Source organism: Balaenoptera borealis, assembly GCF_965194805.1.
Source record: "Balaenoptera borealis genome assembly, chromosome: 16".
Taxonomy (NCBI): Eukaryota; Metazoa; Chordata; class Mammalia; order Artiodactyla; family Balaenopteridae; genus Balaenoptera; species Balaenoptera borealis.
In genome coordinates this window covers 80,481,756-80,496,502 of record NC_138872.1, presented here as the reverse complement: position 1 = coordinate 80,496,502, position 14,747 = coordinate 80,481,756, and the positions used below count along the sequence as shown (strand labels likewise).

Here is a 14,747-nt window from a genome sequence, read left to right as displayed (position 1 = left end):
AAAAATTATACTCATCCTCATCAGTTCACTCAGTCCCATGTAATTAATTTTTTTTTTCATCTTGATCTTTTGTTAGCACTTTTATGAGTTCATCAGTTTTTCATTAGAGTTCTGAAAATGCTTATTCATTCAGTTCAGCAGTACAGTCAGTTACCAGAAACCTGTACTTGTCAGTCTTTTCCATGAATTTCTTGAAGATGAAAGCCTTTTATAGGAACATATTTGCAAAAGCATCAGAGTACACCCAGAACTGTCTGTAAATGACAAAAGACTTAAAAATGACCACTGTTAAAGATTTGATGAAAGTTCATAATAATGCAGTTGACAAGAAAATTAGTTATTTCTGAGATACACATTTTAAAGTAATAACTAGGATTATTACTTATAACATTATACCAGAACATATAAGATTTTTAGAAATTTCATGTAATGTCTGAAACATTTATATTAACATATTTCCATACATATTTCCATACAAATACAAATATAAGATTTTTAGAAATTTCATGTAATGTCTGAAACATTTATATTAACATATTTCCATACAAATAACCCAATGAAAGTTTAGTATTAGTTGTTTTGTTTGTTTGTTGTTTTATACTGCAGGTTCTTATTAGGCATCAATTTTATACACATCAGTGTATACATGTCAATCCCAATCGCCCAATTCAGCACACCACCATCCCCACCCCACCGCAGTTTTCCCCCCTTGGTGTCCATATGTCCATTCTCTACATCTGTGTCTCAATTTCTGCCCTGCAAACTGGCTCATCTGTACCATTTTTCTAGGTTCCACATACATGCATTAATATACGATATTTGTTTTTCTCTTTCTGACTTACTTCACTCTGTATGACAGTCTCTAGATCCATCCACTTCTCAACAAATGACTCAATTTCGTTCCTTTTTATGGCTGAGTAATATTCCATTGTATATATGTACCACAACTTCTTTATCCATTCGTCTGTTGATGGGCATTTAGGTTGCTTCCATGACCTGGCTATTGTAAATAGTGCTGCAATGAACATTGGGGTGCATGTGTCTTTTTGAATTATGGTTTTCTCTGGGTATATGCCCAGTAGTGGGATTGCTGGATCATACGGTAATTCTATTTTTAGTTTTTTAAGGAATACCCATACTGTTCTCCATAGTGGCTGTATCATTTTACATTCCCACCAACAGTGCAAGAGGGTCCCCTTTTCTCCACAGCTCTCTAGCATTTGTTGTTTGTAGATTTTCTGATGATGCCCATTCTAACTGGTGTGAGGTGATACCTCATTGTAGTTTTGATTTGCATTTCTCTAATAATTAGTGATGTTGAGCATCTTTTCATGTGCTTCGTGGCCGTCTGTATGTCTTCTTTGGAGAAATGTCTATTTAGGTCTTCTGCCCATTTTTGGATTGGGGTGTTTGTTTCTTTAATATTGAGCTGCATGAGCTGTTTATATATTTTGGAGATTAATCCTTTGTCCGTTGATTCGTTTGCAAATATTTTCTCCCATTCTGAGGGTTGTCTTTTCGTCTTGTTTATGGTTTCCTTTGCTGTGCAAAAGCTTTGAAGTTTCATTAGGTCCCATTTGTTTATTTTTGTTTTTATTTCCATTACTCTAGGAGGTGGATCAAAAAAGATCTTGCTGTGATTTATGTCAAAGAGTGTTCTTCCTATGTTTTCCTCTAAGAGTTTTATAGTGTCCAGTCTTATATTTAGGTCTCTAATCCATTTTGAGTTTATTTTTGTGTATGGTGTTAGGGAGTATTCTAATTTCATTCTTTTACATGTAGCTATCCAGTTTTCCCAGCACCACTTATTGAAGAGACTATCTTTTCTCCATTGTATATCTTTGCCTCCTTTGTCATAGATTAGTTGACCATAGGTGCTTGGGTTAATCTCTGGGCTTTCTATCTTGTTCCATTGATCTATGTTTCTGTTTTTGTGCCAGTACCATATTGTCTTGATTACTGTAGCTTTGTAGTAGAGTCTGAAATCAGGGAGTCTGATTCCTCCAGCTCCATTTTTTTGCCTCAAGACTGCTTTGGCTATTCGGGGTCTTTTGTGTCTCCATACAAATTTTAAGATGATTTGTTCTAGTTCCGTAAAAAATGCCATTGGTAATTTGATAGGGATTGCATTGAATCTGTAGATTGCTTTGGGTAGTATACTCATTTTCACAATGTTGATTCTTCCAATCCAAGAACATGGTATATCTCTCCATCTGTTGGTATCATCTTTAATTTCTTTCATCAGTGTCTTATAGTTTTCTGCATACAGGTCTTTTGTCTCCCTAGGTAGGTTTATTCCTAGGTATTTTATTCTTTTTGTTGCAATGGTAAATGGGAGTGTTTCCTTAATTTATCTTTCAGATTTTTCATCATTAGTGTATAGGAATGCAAGAGATTTCTGTGCATTAATTTTGTATCCTGCAACTTTACCATATTCATTAATTAGCTCTAGCAGTTTTCTGGTGGCAGTTTTAGGATTCTCTATGTATAGTATCATGTCATCTGCAAACAGTGACAGTTTTACTTCTTCTTTTCCAATTTGTATTCCTTTTATTTCTTTTTCTTCTCTGATTGCCGTGGCTAGGACTTCCAGAACTATGTTGAATAATAGTGGTGAGAGTGGACATCCTTGTCTCGTTCCTGATCTTAGAGGAAATGCTTTCAGTTTTTCACCATTGAGAATGATGTTTGCTGTGGGTTTGTCATATATGGCCTTTATTATGTTGACGTAGGTTCCCTCTCTGCCCACTTTCTGGAGAGTTTTTATCAGAAATGGGTGTTGAATTTTGTCGAAAGCTTTTTCTGCATCTATTGAGATGATCATATGGTTTTTATTCTTCAATTTGTTAATATGGTGTATCACATTGATTGATTTGCGTATATTGAAGAATCCTTGCATCCCTGGGATAAATCCCACTTGATCGTGGTGTATGATCCTTTTAATGTGTTGTTGGATTCTGTTTGCTAGTATTTTGTTGAGGATTTTTGCATCTTTATTCATCACTGATATTGGTCTGTAATTTTCTTTTTTTGTAGTGTCTTTGTCTGGTTTTGGTATCAGGGTGATGGTGGCCTCATAGAATGAGTTTGGGAGTGTTCCTTCCTCTGCAATTTTTTGGAAGAGTTTGAGAAGGATAGGTGTTAGCTCTTCTCTAAATGTTTGATAGAATTCACCTGTGAAGCCATCTGGTCCTGGACTTTTGTTTGTTGGAAGATTTTTAATCACAGTTTCAATTTCATTACTTGTGATTGGTCTGTTCATATTTTCTATTTCTTCCTGGTTCAGTCTTGGAAGGTTATACCTTTCTAAAAATTTGTCCATTTCTTCCAGGTTGTCCATTTTATTGGCATAAAGTTGCTTGTAGTAGTCTCATAGGATGCTTTGTATTTCTGCAGTGTCTGTTGTAACTTCTCCTTTTTCATTTCTGATTTTATTGATTTGAGTCCTCTCCCTCTTTTTCTTGATGAGTCTGGCTAATGGCTTATCAATTTTGTTTATCTTCTCAAAGAACCAACTTTTAGTTTTATTGATCTTTGCTATTGTTTTCTTTGTTTCTATTTCATTTATTTCTGCTCTGATCTTTATGATTTCTTTCCTTCTGCTAACTTTGGGTTTTGTTTGTTCTTCTTTCTCTAGTTTCTTTAGGTGTAAGGTTAGATTGTTTATTTGAGATTTTTCTTGTTTCTTTAGGTAGGCTTGTATAGCTATAAACTTCCCTCTTAGAACTGCTTTCGCTGCATCCCATAGGTTTTGGATCGTCGTGTTTTCATTGTCATTTGTCTCTAGGTATTTTTTGATTTCCTCTTTGATTTCTTCAGTGATCTCTTGGTTATTTAGTAACGTATTGTTTAGCCTCCATGTGTTTGTCTTTTTTACGTTTTTTTCCCTGTAATTCATTTCTAATCTCATAGCGTTGTGGTCAGAAAAGATGCTTGATATGATTTCAATTTTCTTAAATTTACTGAGGCTTGATTTGTGACCCAAGATGTGATCTATCCTGGAGAATGTTCCGTGCGCACTTGAGAAGAACGTGTAATCTGCTGTTTTTGGATGGAATGTCCTATATATATCAATTAAATCTATCTGGTCTATTGTGTCATTTAAAGCTTCTGTTTCCTTATTTATTTTCATTTTGGGTGATCTGTCCATTGGTGTAAGTGAGGTGTTAAAGTCCCCCACTATGATTGTGTTACTGTCAATTTCCTCTTTTATAGCTGTTAGCAGTTGCCTTATGTATTGAGGTGCTCCTATGTTGGGTGCATATATATTTATAATTGTTATATCTTCTTCTTGGATTGATCCCTTGATCATTATGTAGTGTCCTTCCTTGTCTCTTGTAACATTCTTTATTTTAAAGTCTATTTTATCTGATATGAGTATAGCTACTCCAGCTTTCTTTTGATTTCCATTTGCATGGAATATCTTTTTCCATCCCCTCACTTTCAGTCTGTATGTGTCCCTAGGTCTAAAGTGGGTCTCTTGTAGACAGCATATATATGGGTCTTGTTTTTGTATCCATTCAGCCAGTCTATGTCTTTTGGTTGGGGCATTTAATCCATTCACGCTTAAGGTAATTATCGATATGTATGTTCCTATGACCATTTTCTTAATTGTTTTGGGTTTGTTTTTGTAGGTCCTTTACTTCTCTTGTGTTTCCCACTTAGAGAAGTTCCTTTAGCATTTGTTGTAGAGCTGGTTTGGTGGTGCTGAATTCTCTTAGCTTTTGCTTGTCTGTAAAGCTTTTGATTTCTCCATCAAATCTAAATGAGATCCTTGCCGGGTAATCTTGGTTGTAGGTTCTTCCCTTTCATCACTTTAAGTATATCATGCCACTCCCTTCTGGCTTGCAGAGTTTCTGCTGAGAAATCAGCTGTTAACCTTATGGGAGTTCCCTTGTATGTTATTTGTCGTTTTTCCCTTGCTGCTTTCAATAATTTTTCTTTGTGTTTAATTTTTGCCACTTTGATTACTATGTGTCTCGGCGTGTTTCTCCTTGGGTTTATCCTGTATGGGACTCTCTGCGCTTCCTGGACTTGGGTGGCTATTTCCTTTCCCATGTTAGGGAAGTTTTTGACTATAATCTCTTCAAATATTTTCTCTGGTCCTTTCTCTCTCTCTTCACCTTCTGGGACCCCTATATTGCGAATGTTGTTGCGTTTAATGTTGTCCCAGAGGTCTCTTAAGCTGTCTTCATTTCTTTTCATTCTTTTTTCTTTATTCTGTTCCGCAGCAGTGAATTCCACCATTCTGTCTTCCAGGTCACTTATCCGTTCTTCTGCCTCAGTTATTCTGCTATTGATTCCTTCTAGTGTAGTTTTCATTTCAGTTATTGTATTGGTCATCTCTGTTTGTTTGTTCTTTAATTCTTCTAGGTCTTTGTTAATCATTTCTTGCATCTTCTCAATCTTTGCCTCCATTCTTATTCCGAGGTCCTGGATCATCTTCACTATCATTATTCTGAATTCTTTTTCTGGAAGGTTGCCTATCTCCACTTCATTTAGTTGTTTTTCTGGGGGTTTTTTCTTGTTCCTTCATCTGGTACATAGCCCTCTGCCTTTTCATCTTGTCTATCTTTCTGTAACTGTGGTTTTTGGTCCACAGGCTGCAGGATTGTAGTTTTTCTTGCTTCTGCTGTCTGCCCTCTGGTGGTTGAGGCTATCTAAGAGGCTTGATGGGAGGCTCTGGTGGTGGGTAGAGCTGACTGTTGCTGTGGCGGTCAGAGCTCAGTAAAACTTTAATCCACTTGACTGTTGATGGGTGGGGCTGGGTTCCCTCCCTGTTGGTTGTTTGGCCTGAGGCAACCCAACACTGGAGCCTACCTGGGCTCTTTGGTGGGGTTAATGGCAGACTCTGGGAGGGCTCACGCCAAGGAGCACTTCCCAGAACCTCCGCTGCCAGAGTCCTTGTCCCCACAGTGAAACAGAGCCACCCCCCGCCTCTGCAGGAGACCCCCCCAACACCAGCAGGTAGGTCTGGTTCAGTCTCCCCCAGGGTCACTGCTCCTTCCCCTGGGTCCCGATGCGCACACTACTTTGTGTGTGCCCTCCAAGAGTGGGGTCTCTGTTTCCCCCAGTCCTGTCGAAGTCCTGCAATCAATTCCCACTAGGCTTCAAAGTCTGATTCTCTAGGAATTCCTCCTCCCGTTGCCGGACCCCCAGGTTGGGAAGCCTGACGTGGGGCTCAGAACCTTCACTCCAGTGGGTGGACTTCTGTGTTATAAGTGTTCGCCAGTCTGTGAGTCACCCACCCAGCAGTTATGGGATTCGATTTTACTCTGATTGCGCCCCTCCTACCGTCTCACTGTGGCTTCTCCTCTGTCCTTGGACGTGGGGTATCCTCCTTGGTGAAGTCCAGGGTCTTCCTGTCAATGATTGTCCAGCAGACAGTTGTGATTCTGGTGCTCTCACAAGAGGGAGTTAGAGCAAGTCCTTCTACTCCGCCATCTTGGTTAATCCCCCTCATCTGGTTTTTTTTAAAAAGTTAACATCAGTTTCAATTACACTCAGTGGCATTTTACCTAGTATTCCTATAGTCTAAATAAAATCTCAGGTTCTTAGATTTTAAAATTTTATGTAAACAGTAGCATAAGAGTAATGGAAAAAGCTCAAATATTATCATCCTCATAGATCAACTTTCTTTCTGTCCATTTTCTTTTAATCTCTCCATATGTACGTCATTTGTATGTAATGATAATTGTAGTGTATGAGCAGTTTCCACTTTGCTTGTTTTTATTTAACATTATAAGCATTTCTGGTCCTTCATAATTTTTTCAGTGACTGATAATATCCAGCAATTGACATGCCATGATACACCTAACACTTTCCCTTTTCTTAGACGTTAGATTGATTCCAGTTTTTCTCTTTAGAAGATATTTTACTGAATTTATGCACCTGTCTCCCTTCCCTCTTTCTGGGTCATTTCCTTGAGATAAATTTCCAGCAGTGGGAATTATTAGATCACAGAGTGTAAAAAGAGTTCTTGGCTCTTGAAATGTATTGCCAGTTTCTTTCCAAAGGAGTAATACCAGTTTTTACTGCCATCAACAGTGTGCAATGGTGTACACTTTTATCATATCCTTGCCATATTCCTCCACATGGATAAGAATGTGATTTCTGAGGAAGTCAAGGTCTCATTGAGGATTTAGTAAAAAACCTTACAAAAATATAGATCCAGGGGACTTCCCTGGTGGTACAGTGGGTAAGACTCCGTGCTCCCAATGCAGGGGGCCCAGGTTCGATCCCTGGTCGGGGAACTAGATCCCACACGCATGCCGCAGCTAAGACGTCCGCATGCTGCAACGAAGAGCCCGCATGCTGCAACTAAGACCCAGCACAGCCAATCAGTCAATATCTATCTATATCTGCAGATGTGGCAGGACGATGGTAGCAGCCTCCACTCTCTTCCCATCCCACCCCCGACGCCGCCCACCTTGAACAGCCTCCAAAGCTCTTTTTAAGACAGAGGTTGGATTGTCATTCATTCTTCTGCTTGTATAATAACAATACTTAGCATTTATTGAACATTTATTGTGTAGCCCCAGTTCTAAGGTGCTTTGCAGGTATTAACTAACATAATCCTCACAGCGGCCCTGTGAGATAGGCAGTGATGTTATCCCCATTTTACAGTTGACCTTAGGGACCAAGTGGTAATGGCACCCGTAGAACTAGCGGGAGTGAGTGACAGGCTGGGATTTGATCCCAGATAATGGGTCTCCACTGGCCTTGTGCTTACCTGCGGGGTGATCCTGCTTGAAACCTAGTCAGTAGCTCCTGCATTCCTGCCCTTTCTGGTCTCTCCACCATTTTGTTCTGGCCACTCCCTTCCACGTGTCCTCTACCCTCGCCAAGCTTAACATCTCTATTCTCCCACCTCTGCTCGTGCTTAGGCCTCTGAGCTCTTTTTCGTTTTCATGCTACCCGACTCCCCATCTGCTTGGAAAACTTCTCATCTTGCACCTTCCTCTCTTTGTAAAGCCTTTCCTAACCTCCCTCCCCACCCAGCCTCCACCTTGCTCCACAGGGTTTTGCACATACTTGGTTACAGAATCTGCTGAATCACATACGTGCTTATCTATTCAGTTGCAATCTCAGTTCCATGAGGGTAGACAGTGTCTTTTTTTTTTTAAATAAACTTTGTTTTAGAATGATTTTAGATTTACAGAAATATTATGAAGATAGTATAGTACAAAGAATTCCCATATACCCAGTTTCCTCTGTTAACATTTTAAGTTAATGTGGTTCATTTGTCACAACTAATGAACCACTGTTGATACATGTAGTAGCTAAAGTCCATACTTTATATTTCCTTAATTTTTAACTAATGCCTTTTTCTTGTTCCAGAATCCCATGTAGGATATCACATTACATTTAGTCATCATGTAGCCTTAGGCTCTTGTTAGCTCTGACAGTTTCTCAGACTTTGTTTTGATGACCTTGAGAGTTTTGAGGGTCAGATGTTCTGTAGAATGTCCCTCAGTTGGGATTTGTCTGACGTTTTTCTCATGAGTTATTTATTTTTGGGAGGAAGACCACAGAGATAAAGTACCATTCTTAGGTCAGGGCTGGGTGCTTGTCAAGATGGCTTGTCACAGTTGATGTTGCCCTTGATCACCTGCTCAGGCAGTGCTCTTCAGGGTTCTCTGTGTAAAGTGACTCTTTTCTTCCCCTTCCCACACTATGCTCTTTGGAAAGAAATCACTATGCGTAGCCCATACTTAAGGAGTGGCGGGTTATACAGCCCCTCCATGAGGGCAGAGTAGCTACATAAGCTATTTGAAATTGTTCTGCATGGATTTGTCTTCTCCCTCATTTCTTTATATCAGTATGGACTCTGGGATATTTATTTTATACTTTAGGTTTAATCCAGTACTACTTTATTTTCTTGCCTAAACTCTTCCAGCTTTAGCCATTGGGAGCTCTTTCAGATGGCCCCTGTGTCCCTTTTACATACTTCCATTATTGGTGGAGTTTTGAGGGGTTTTGTTTTGTTTTTAACAGCATTTCCTTAGTTCCTGGTACTACAAGATAGTCCAGACTTGTCTTGTGTATTTCCTGTCCGTAACCTAGAATCAGCTATTTCTCTGAGTCCTGTTTCTTTTTATTGGAGAATGAAATGATTTTGTTGAATTACCAAATGGCTTGAATGTGCAGCAGATTCCTAGGTTTCTCCTTTTTTAGAGAGATACTTCCAGGCCCCAACAACCTGTCTCCGACACACGGGAAACAATTGTTTAATATTAATTGAGGCACTGCATTTTCAGGAGCTTCTCAGGCACACGGAGCGCTCTGAGTCTCCTCTGTCAGTCAGCACTTCAGGCGTACGGACACGCCATTCCACAGACATCCAGGTTAATGAGTATTTTCCTGGGGTTTTTTTTTTCACTATTACAAAAGTTTATTTAATAAAAATGTTCAGTAATAAAATGTACACGAGCCAGTTTTTATCATAGTAAAATGTGGAGGGGACATGTGGAAGCAGTTGATTTCTCTGGTGAACACAGCCATTGTTCATACTGGTTCCAGGGCTTCTAACATGGTACTGTTTCCTCATATCACCACCACTCCAGTATTGTTCTGTTGCCCACTAGTTGCCATCTCCACACATTCATCTATCACAAGATTCATAAAGGGATCAAAGCCCCACAATATTCCTTGGACATGTCTGCCACCATTTAATTTTAGTGATAACTTCTCCATAAATTTCTTCCACTCAGGAGGGTGAGCCTTGCTCATGATGTCTACTCGGTGAGCTCAAAGATGCCTCCTGTTTTACTGTCTCTTTAAGATCAGAATGAAAGATCAAAGCCTATGTTCTTGTCCTGCTGTGTTCAGATCTCTATGGATATGGTTGGTGGTTCTTAGAGAGGCTTGAGGCTGACCAAGTATGACTAAGTTATGGAACAAAACAGGTAATCAGCAGTTTCGGCCTTGGAGCCCAGGTTCTAGAGCAGAGCTCCCCCGCTGGTATATGGGGAATGGACTACACATGGCAGAGACCCTGATCCCCTTGCCTTCAGGGTGGAGACTGAGTGCCCATGGCCTTGGACCAGTTGCCCCACATGCCATAGAAATACTGTCCTTTTCCATGAGTGCCATGACATGAGAGCGCTTAGGGAGTTCTGCCCTAGGAGTTCAGGGAGCTCAGAGCTATGTTTTTGATCCATCTATAGTTTTTCACTCAGTCTCTGCATAGCATTTCCTCCCTCCCTCCCTCCCTCCCTTCCCTCTCTCTCTTCCTTTCTTTCTCTTTTTTTTCTTTCTTCCCCTCCTTTTTTTTTAATTTTGGTAAAATACACATAACACAGAATTCACCATCTTAACCATTTTTAAGTGTACAGTTCAGTGGCACTAAATACATTCAAATTGTGCAACCATTATCATCATCATCATCTATTCCCATAACTCTTTTCATCTTGTAAAACACAAACTATATCTTTTAAACAACAATTCCCCATTTCCTGCTCCTCCCAGCACTGGCGACCACCCCTTCTACTTTGTCTCTGAATTTGGCTACTCTAAGTACCTCCTATAAGAGAGATCATACAGTATTTGTCATTCTGTGACTGGCCTGTTTCACTCAGCATAATGTTCTCAGGGTTCATCCATGTTGCAGCCTGTGTCAGAATTTTTTTCCTTTTTAAGGCTGAATCATTGCACTGTATGAGTAGACCACATTTTCCTTATCCATTCAGTATGCTCACCTCATTCCTGTTTTCACCTCATTTTTCTTTTTTATTTTATATTGGAGTATAGTTGATTTATAATGTTGTGTTAGTTTCAGGTGTACAGCAAAGTGATTCAGTTATACATATATCTATTCTTTTTCAGATTCTTTTCCCATATAGGTTATTACAGAGTATTGAGTAGAGTTCCCTGTGCTATATAGTAGGTCCTTGTTGGTTATCTATTTTATATATAGTAGTGTGTATATGTTAATCCCAAACTCCTAATTTATCCCTCCCCCCTTCCCTTTTGGTAACCATAAGTTTGTTTTCGAAGTCTGTTTCTGTTTTGTAAATAAGTTCATTTGTATCATTTTTTTTTAGATTCCACGTATAAGTGATATCATATAGTATTTGTCTTTCTCTGTCTGACTTACTTCACTTAGTATGATAATCTCTAGGTCCATCCATGTTGCTGTAGATGGCATTATCTCATTCTTTTTTATGGCTGTCATGTCATTTTTCTTTTGCCTCTGTTTCCTTATGCATTTCTGCAGGCAAGGTACCAGAGGCTTGAAAGTCAGATAGTCCAGGCTTGAATCCTAGGTCCTGGTTTTATTGATTATGAGACCTCGGTTAACAGATTACTTAACCTCTCTGAGCTTTATTCCTCATCTGTAAGATGGATATAGAGGAGTGTTACTTATCTCATAGACTGCTGTTTAGAGTTAAGACGGTACGTATATGCAAAGACAGTAAGCACAGTGCCTGGCACATAATAGGTGTTCAGCAAATCTTAGCTACTAAAGCGTGCTCATCATTTGTTCTTTCAGAATTTCTTGTTCTTTTTGGCATGAGGTTAAGATGGAGGAAAACCCTAAATAATTAAATCATAGAGATGATGTCAACCCCTTGCCATGAGTGCTCTCCAGTGTCCCATCCTAGGGTATGCAGGTGACTGTGCTGTGCCCTGGGCACCCCCAGGCCTTGAAGCTCTTCGGCCCTGTGACAACAGCAGTAGCAGAGCTCTGGTGTCTGTGGGCCCTGGGATGCTGGAGTGAGTTTCTGCATGTCTGCAGGAGGAGGCCCACGGTGCCTGCAAGTGGCCTCCTGGCGTGGACGGGGAGCTGGAGGACTGGTGTGGGCTCTGCCTCGTCCCAGCTCTCGCCTGCCGCCCTGCTCCCAAGAAGAGGGGAGGAGTTGGGAACAAGCTGCCTTTGTGCTCTGCTCTCAGCCAGTTCAGCTGCACTGAGGGTACTGGCAGACCGCCAGGGTAGACACTGGGATTCAGAGCTGCACATGGAGTGTCAGAGGCTTTCTGCGTCTGTGGGAAGAGCCGGGAAGCCGACATACTGGTAGGCAGAGCCCTCTGCTACAAGGTTTTTGAGACTCCTTTTGCAGACTTGGGTGAGAGCTGGAGACGTCAGCAGGAGTGTTGTCAGCCTAGTGCTAAATGTTAAAGGGCTGCTGTGGACGTCGCCCTGCCAGGGTGACAGACTTTGGGGGGTCATATAAAAGGCAGTGAGGCCTGATTTGTGGGGTGTCAGGATCTCATGTGTGCTGGACCTTTTCATGAGGAGGAGGCCTGCCCTCCAGCAGTGGTAAGGTCAGTTCTGTGACTGGCCCTCTCTACCCGGGAGGGGCAGTGGGGACTGGTGGACATGAGGGCCTCTCGGGCTCCTCCCTGTACAGTCCAAGAACAGCTGGTTCCTGGCTTTTCCTGAGCAGTCCTTTCTTGGAGTACCGCTTGATTCGCTAATCAGGGGATACTCTAAGATTTGTATCTCTCTAATCCGAATGTCGTGTGATTACAGGATCCAGTCAGTCCCAGGAGCAGCCATCCAGTGGCTCTGAGGCGGCATCTGGAACAGAGGAGGAGGACGAGGCCAGTTTCATCATGGGGCGATGACGATGTTGGCCACGGCAGCTGTCTGGAGCCTGGCCCGCTCTGTGACCGGGACCTCAGAAAAGCCTCCACAGGCCTCAAGGGGAAGGGAGCAACCTCTGTTCCAGCTCATTTTCCCTCCCAAAGCCTCACTGGATAGAAGCAAGTAGGAGTCCACCCTAAGGGCTCACAGCCCCCCTGTTGGCAGGACTGGGCCTGTAGGCGAGAGGACCGTCTCCTGGACGCTCGAGGGCACTGCCAGGCAGGGTTCACTAACGTTCTCGCTGCAAGGGGGGGGATGTATGACCTGGTCCCCCTGCTGCCTGTTCTCACGTAATTGGACACTGATGTGTTTGGGGCTGGTTTCTGTGAAGCAAATGTTTATTTAGTAAAGAACAGAAAAACTTTAGGTTTTGTTCGGACCTGTGAATGTTAATTACAGAAACTGTAGAGAAGGCTGTGAAACGACATGAGAGGGATGGGGCCTGTTCCCAGACTCGTTGAAGGAAATGGCCTTGGCTGTGGAGCTAATTCTCACTGCAGGGCACGTGACCTCCATTTCCTTCAACGGAGAGTGCGGACTGCACCCCAGAACACGTGCTCCCTCCCAGCACACATGTGCAGAGGGAGATGTGGGACTAAACTGGGGCTGAGCCAGAAGAGAGGACCTTAACGTGTGAGAGGAGCTTTGGAAAAACAACCGGTGAGTAGAAAATAAGCAGGTAGAGAATCCAGCCTGGGCTGGACCAGTGGAGATGGCCTGGGGGATCCTAGCTGCACTGCAGGGGAAGCAGATGCATTGGCCAAAAGCTGCATTTTCATCCGGAGTTCAGAGGGGATCTAAACAGAAAATGGGAGGTGACTGAGGGTGCCTTTTCAGGCCAACAGGAGGAACTCGGATGGTTTCTAATTAGAGCCTTTGCTCACTTTTTGGATATTTCCAAGTTTCTAGCTCTATTTTGTGCCTTTTATGGAGTTTGATAGAATTAGGGAAGTAGTGGTTTTGAGTGAAGGGAAACTAAGAAACATCTTACTTTTCTTGATTTCCCTGGCTCCACCCTGAGCCATGTGACATCTGTGATAACTTCTGTCTTTCCGCAGTTCAAGTCACAGGAATTTTTCTTTCCCAGGAAGCTGAAATGGCAAGTCAGCCATAATAAATTAGCACACACCCTGACTGTACATCTTGAAAGCCGTGTTTCTCTTTTATCGGGGACTGGCTGGTTAGTTTTGTGTCCTCCTATCTTTGAACTGTTGGTTTCTTTATCTCTCCCCAGAGTCAAAGTAAGAGTTATGACACACACTTTAGTGAGTCTCTCACACTGGAGGCACTCCCTGCCTCTGCCCAGTGCCTGTGGCCAAGAGCTCAGTGAGATACCAGAGCACATGTGTGCTGGACAGGTGGGCAAATGACTAGACAAATGGGAGGGTGCCAGACTGGATCGTTGTTTTTACCTTTACTAGATGTCAGGAGATGATGTTCAGGAAGAAAATGTCCTCCAACGGTTTCTGATGATATTTAGGGGGTTATCAGTACCTTAGGTTGAATGACTCTTAGTATTTTCTGTTACCAACCAGAAACTTGGATCAGGTCACCCAACACTCAGCAACTAACGATGTACTTTCTATTATCACAACCCAGTTTATTGCAGGATGCCAAGCAAGGAGAACGGGCAGCTTGTGCTCAAAAGACCCAAACTCCCCAACGGCTTTCAGAGAAGGGCTTTTGAAGACTGAGGGAGAGGTCACAGGATGGGCCATCAGCTCATACAATTCTGATTGGTTAATGGTGAATAATTGGGTGATGTTTAGGGAATCTCAGCCTTTTGGTTCCAACCAGTCTGGGGTCTACGTGCTGGTAGTCAGCATGCAGTTAACTTCTTTCACCTGGTGGGGGTCTTGATATCTGCAAAACAACTCAAGGGAATGGCTCAGGATACTATTTATAGCCCTTGAGGCACTAGAGGTCCTTGACTTTGTTTTATGGCTAAATTATTATTTTGCCTTAGTTGACTGCTTTCCTTTGTTTCTGCATTTTCTTACTTCTAATTAAATTTGCTCTTTGGAACTCAGGGAAGGCCTAGGAGGCTAAAACAGGGGACATTGGGCAGGGGGGGGTCTTTCTTTCTCTAGGAAGGCCCACAGGGTCCTGCTTGGTTTTAGTCAGCCTTTTTCTTTGATATACCTCAAGCCTGACGGGA

The 14,747-nt window shown here is 41.9% G+C and overlaps 1 protein-coding gene and 1 pseudogene across 2 annotated transcripts in view; one reads left to right on the top strand and one right to left on the bottom strand.

The window, feature by feature from the left end:
* The window catches only part of PRKRIP1 (PRKR interacting protein 1), a 29,505-nt gene extending 16,550 nt beyond the window's left edge, over positions 1–12,955 (top strand). The window contains exon 6 of the mRNA XM_082361279.1: positions 12,476–12,955. Within this exon, the coding sequence (XP_082217405.1) occupies positions 12,476–12,570 (95 nt within the window). The 3' untranslated portion in view covers positions 12,571–12,955. The remainder of the gene's footprint in view (positions 1–12,475) is intronic.
* LOC309613844 (small nuclear ribonucleoprotein G pseudogene) lies at positions 1,194–12,469 on the bottom strand (annotated as a pseudogene). The gene has a single exon. The product of its transcript is annotated as a small nuclear ribonucleoprotein G pseudogene (transcript).
* Positions 12,956–14,747: the final 1,792 nt, after the last annotated feature.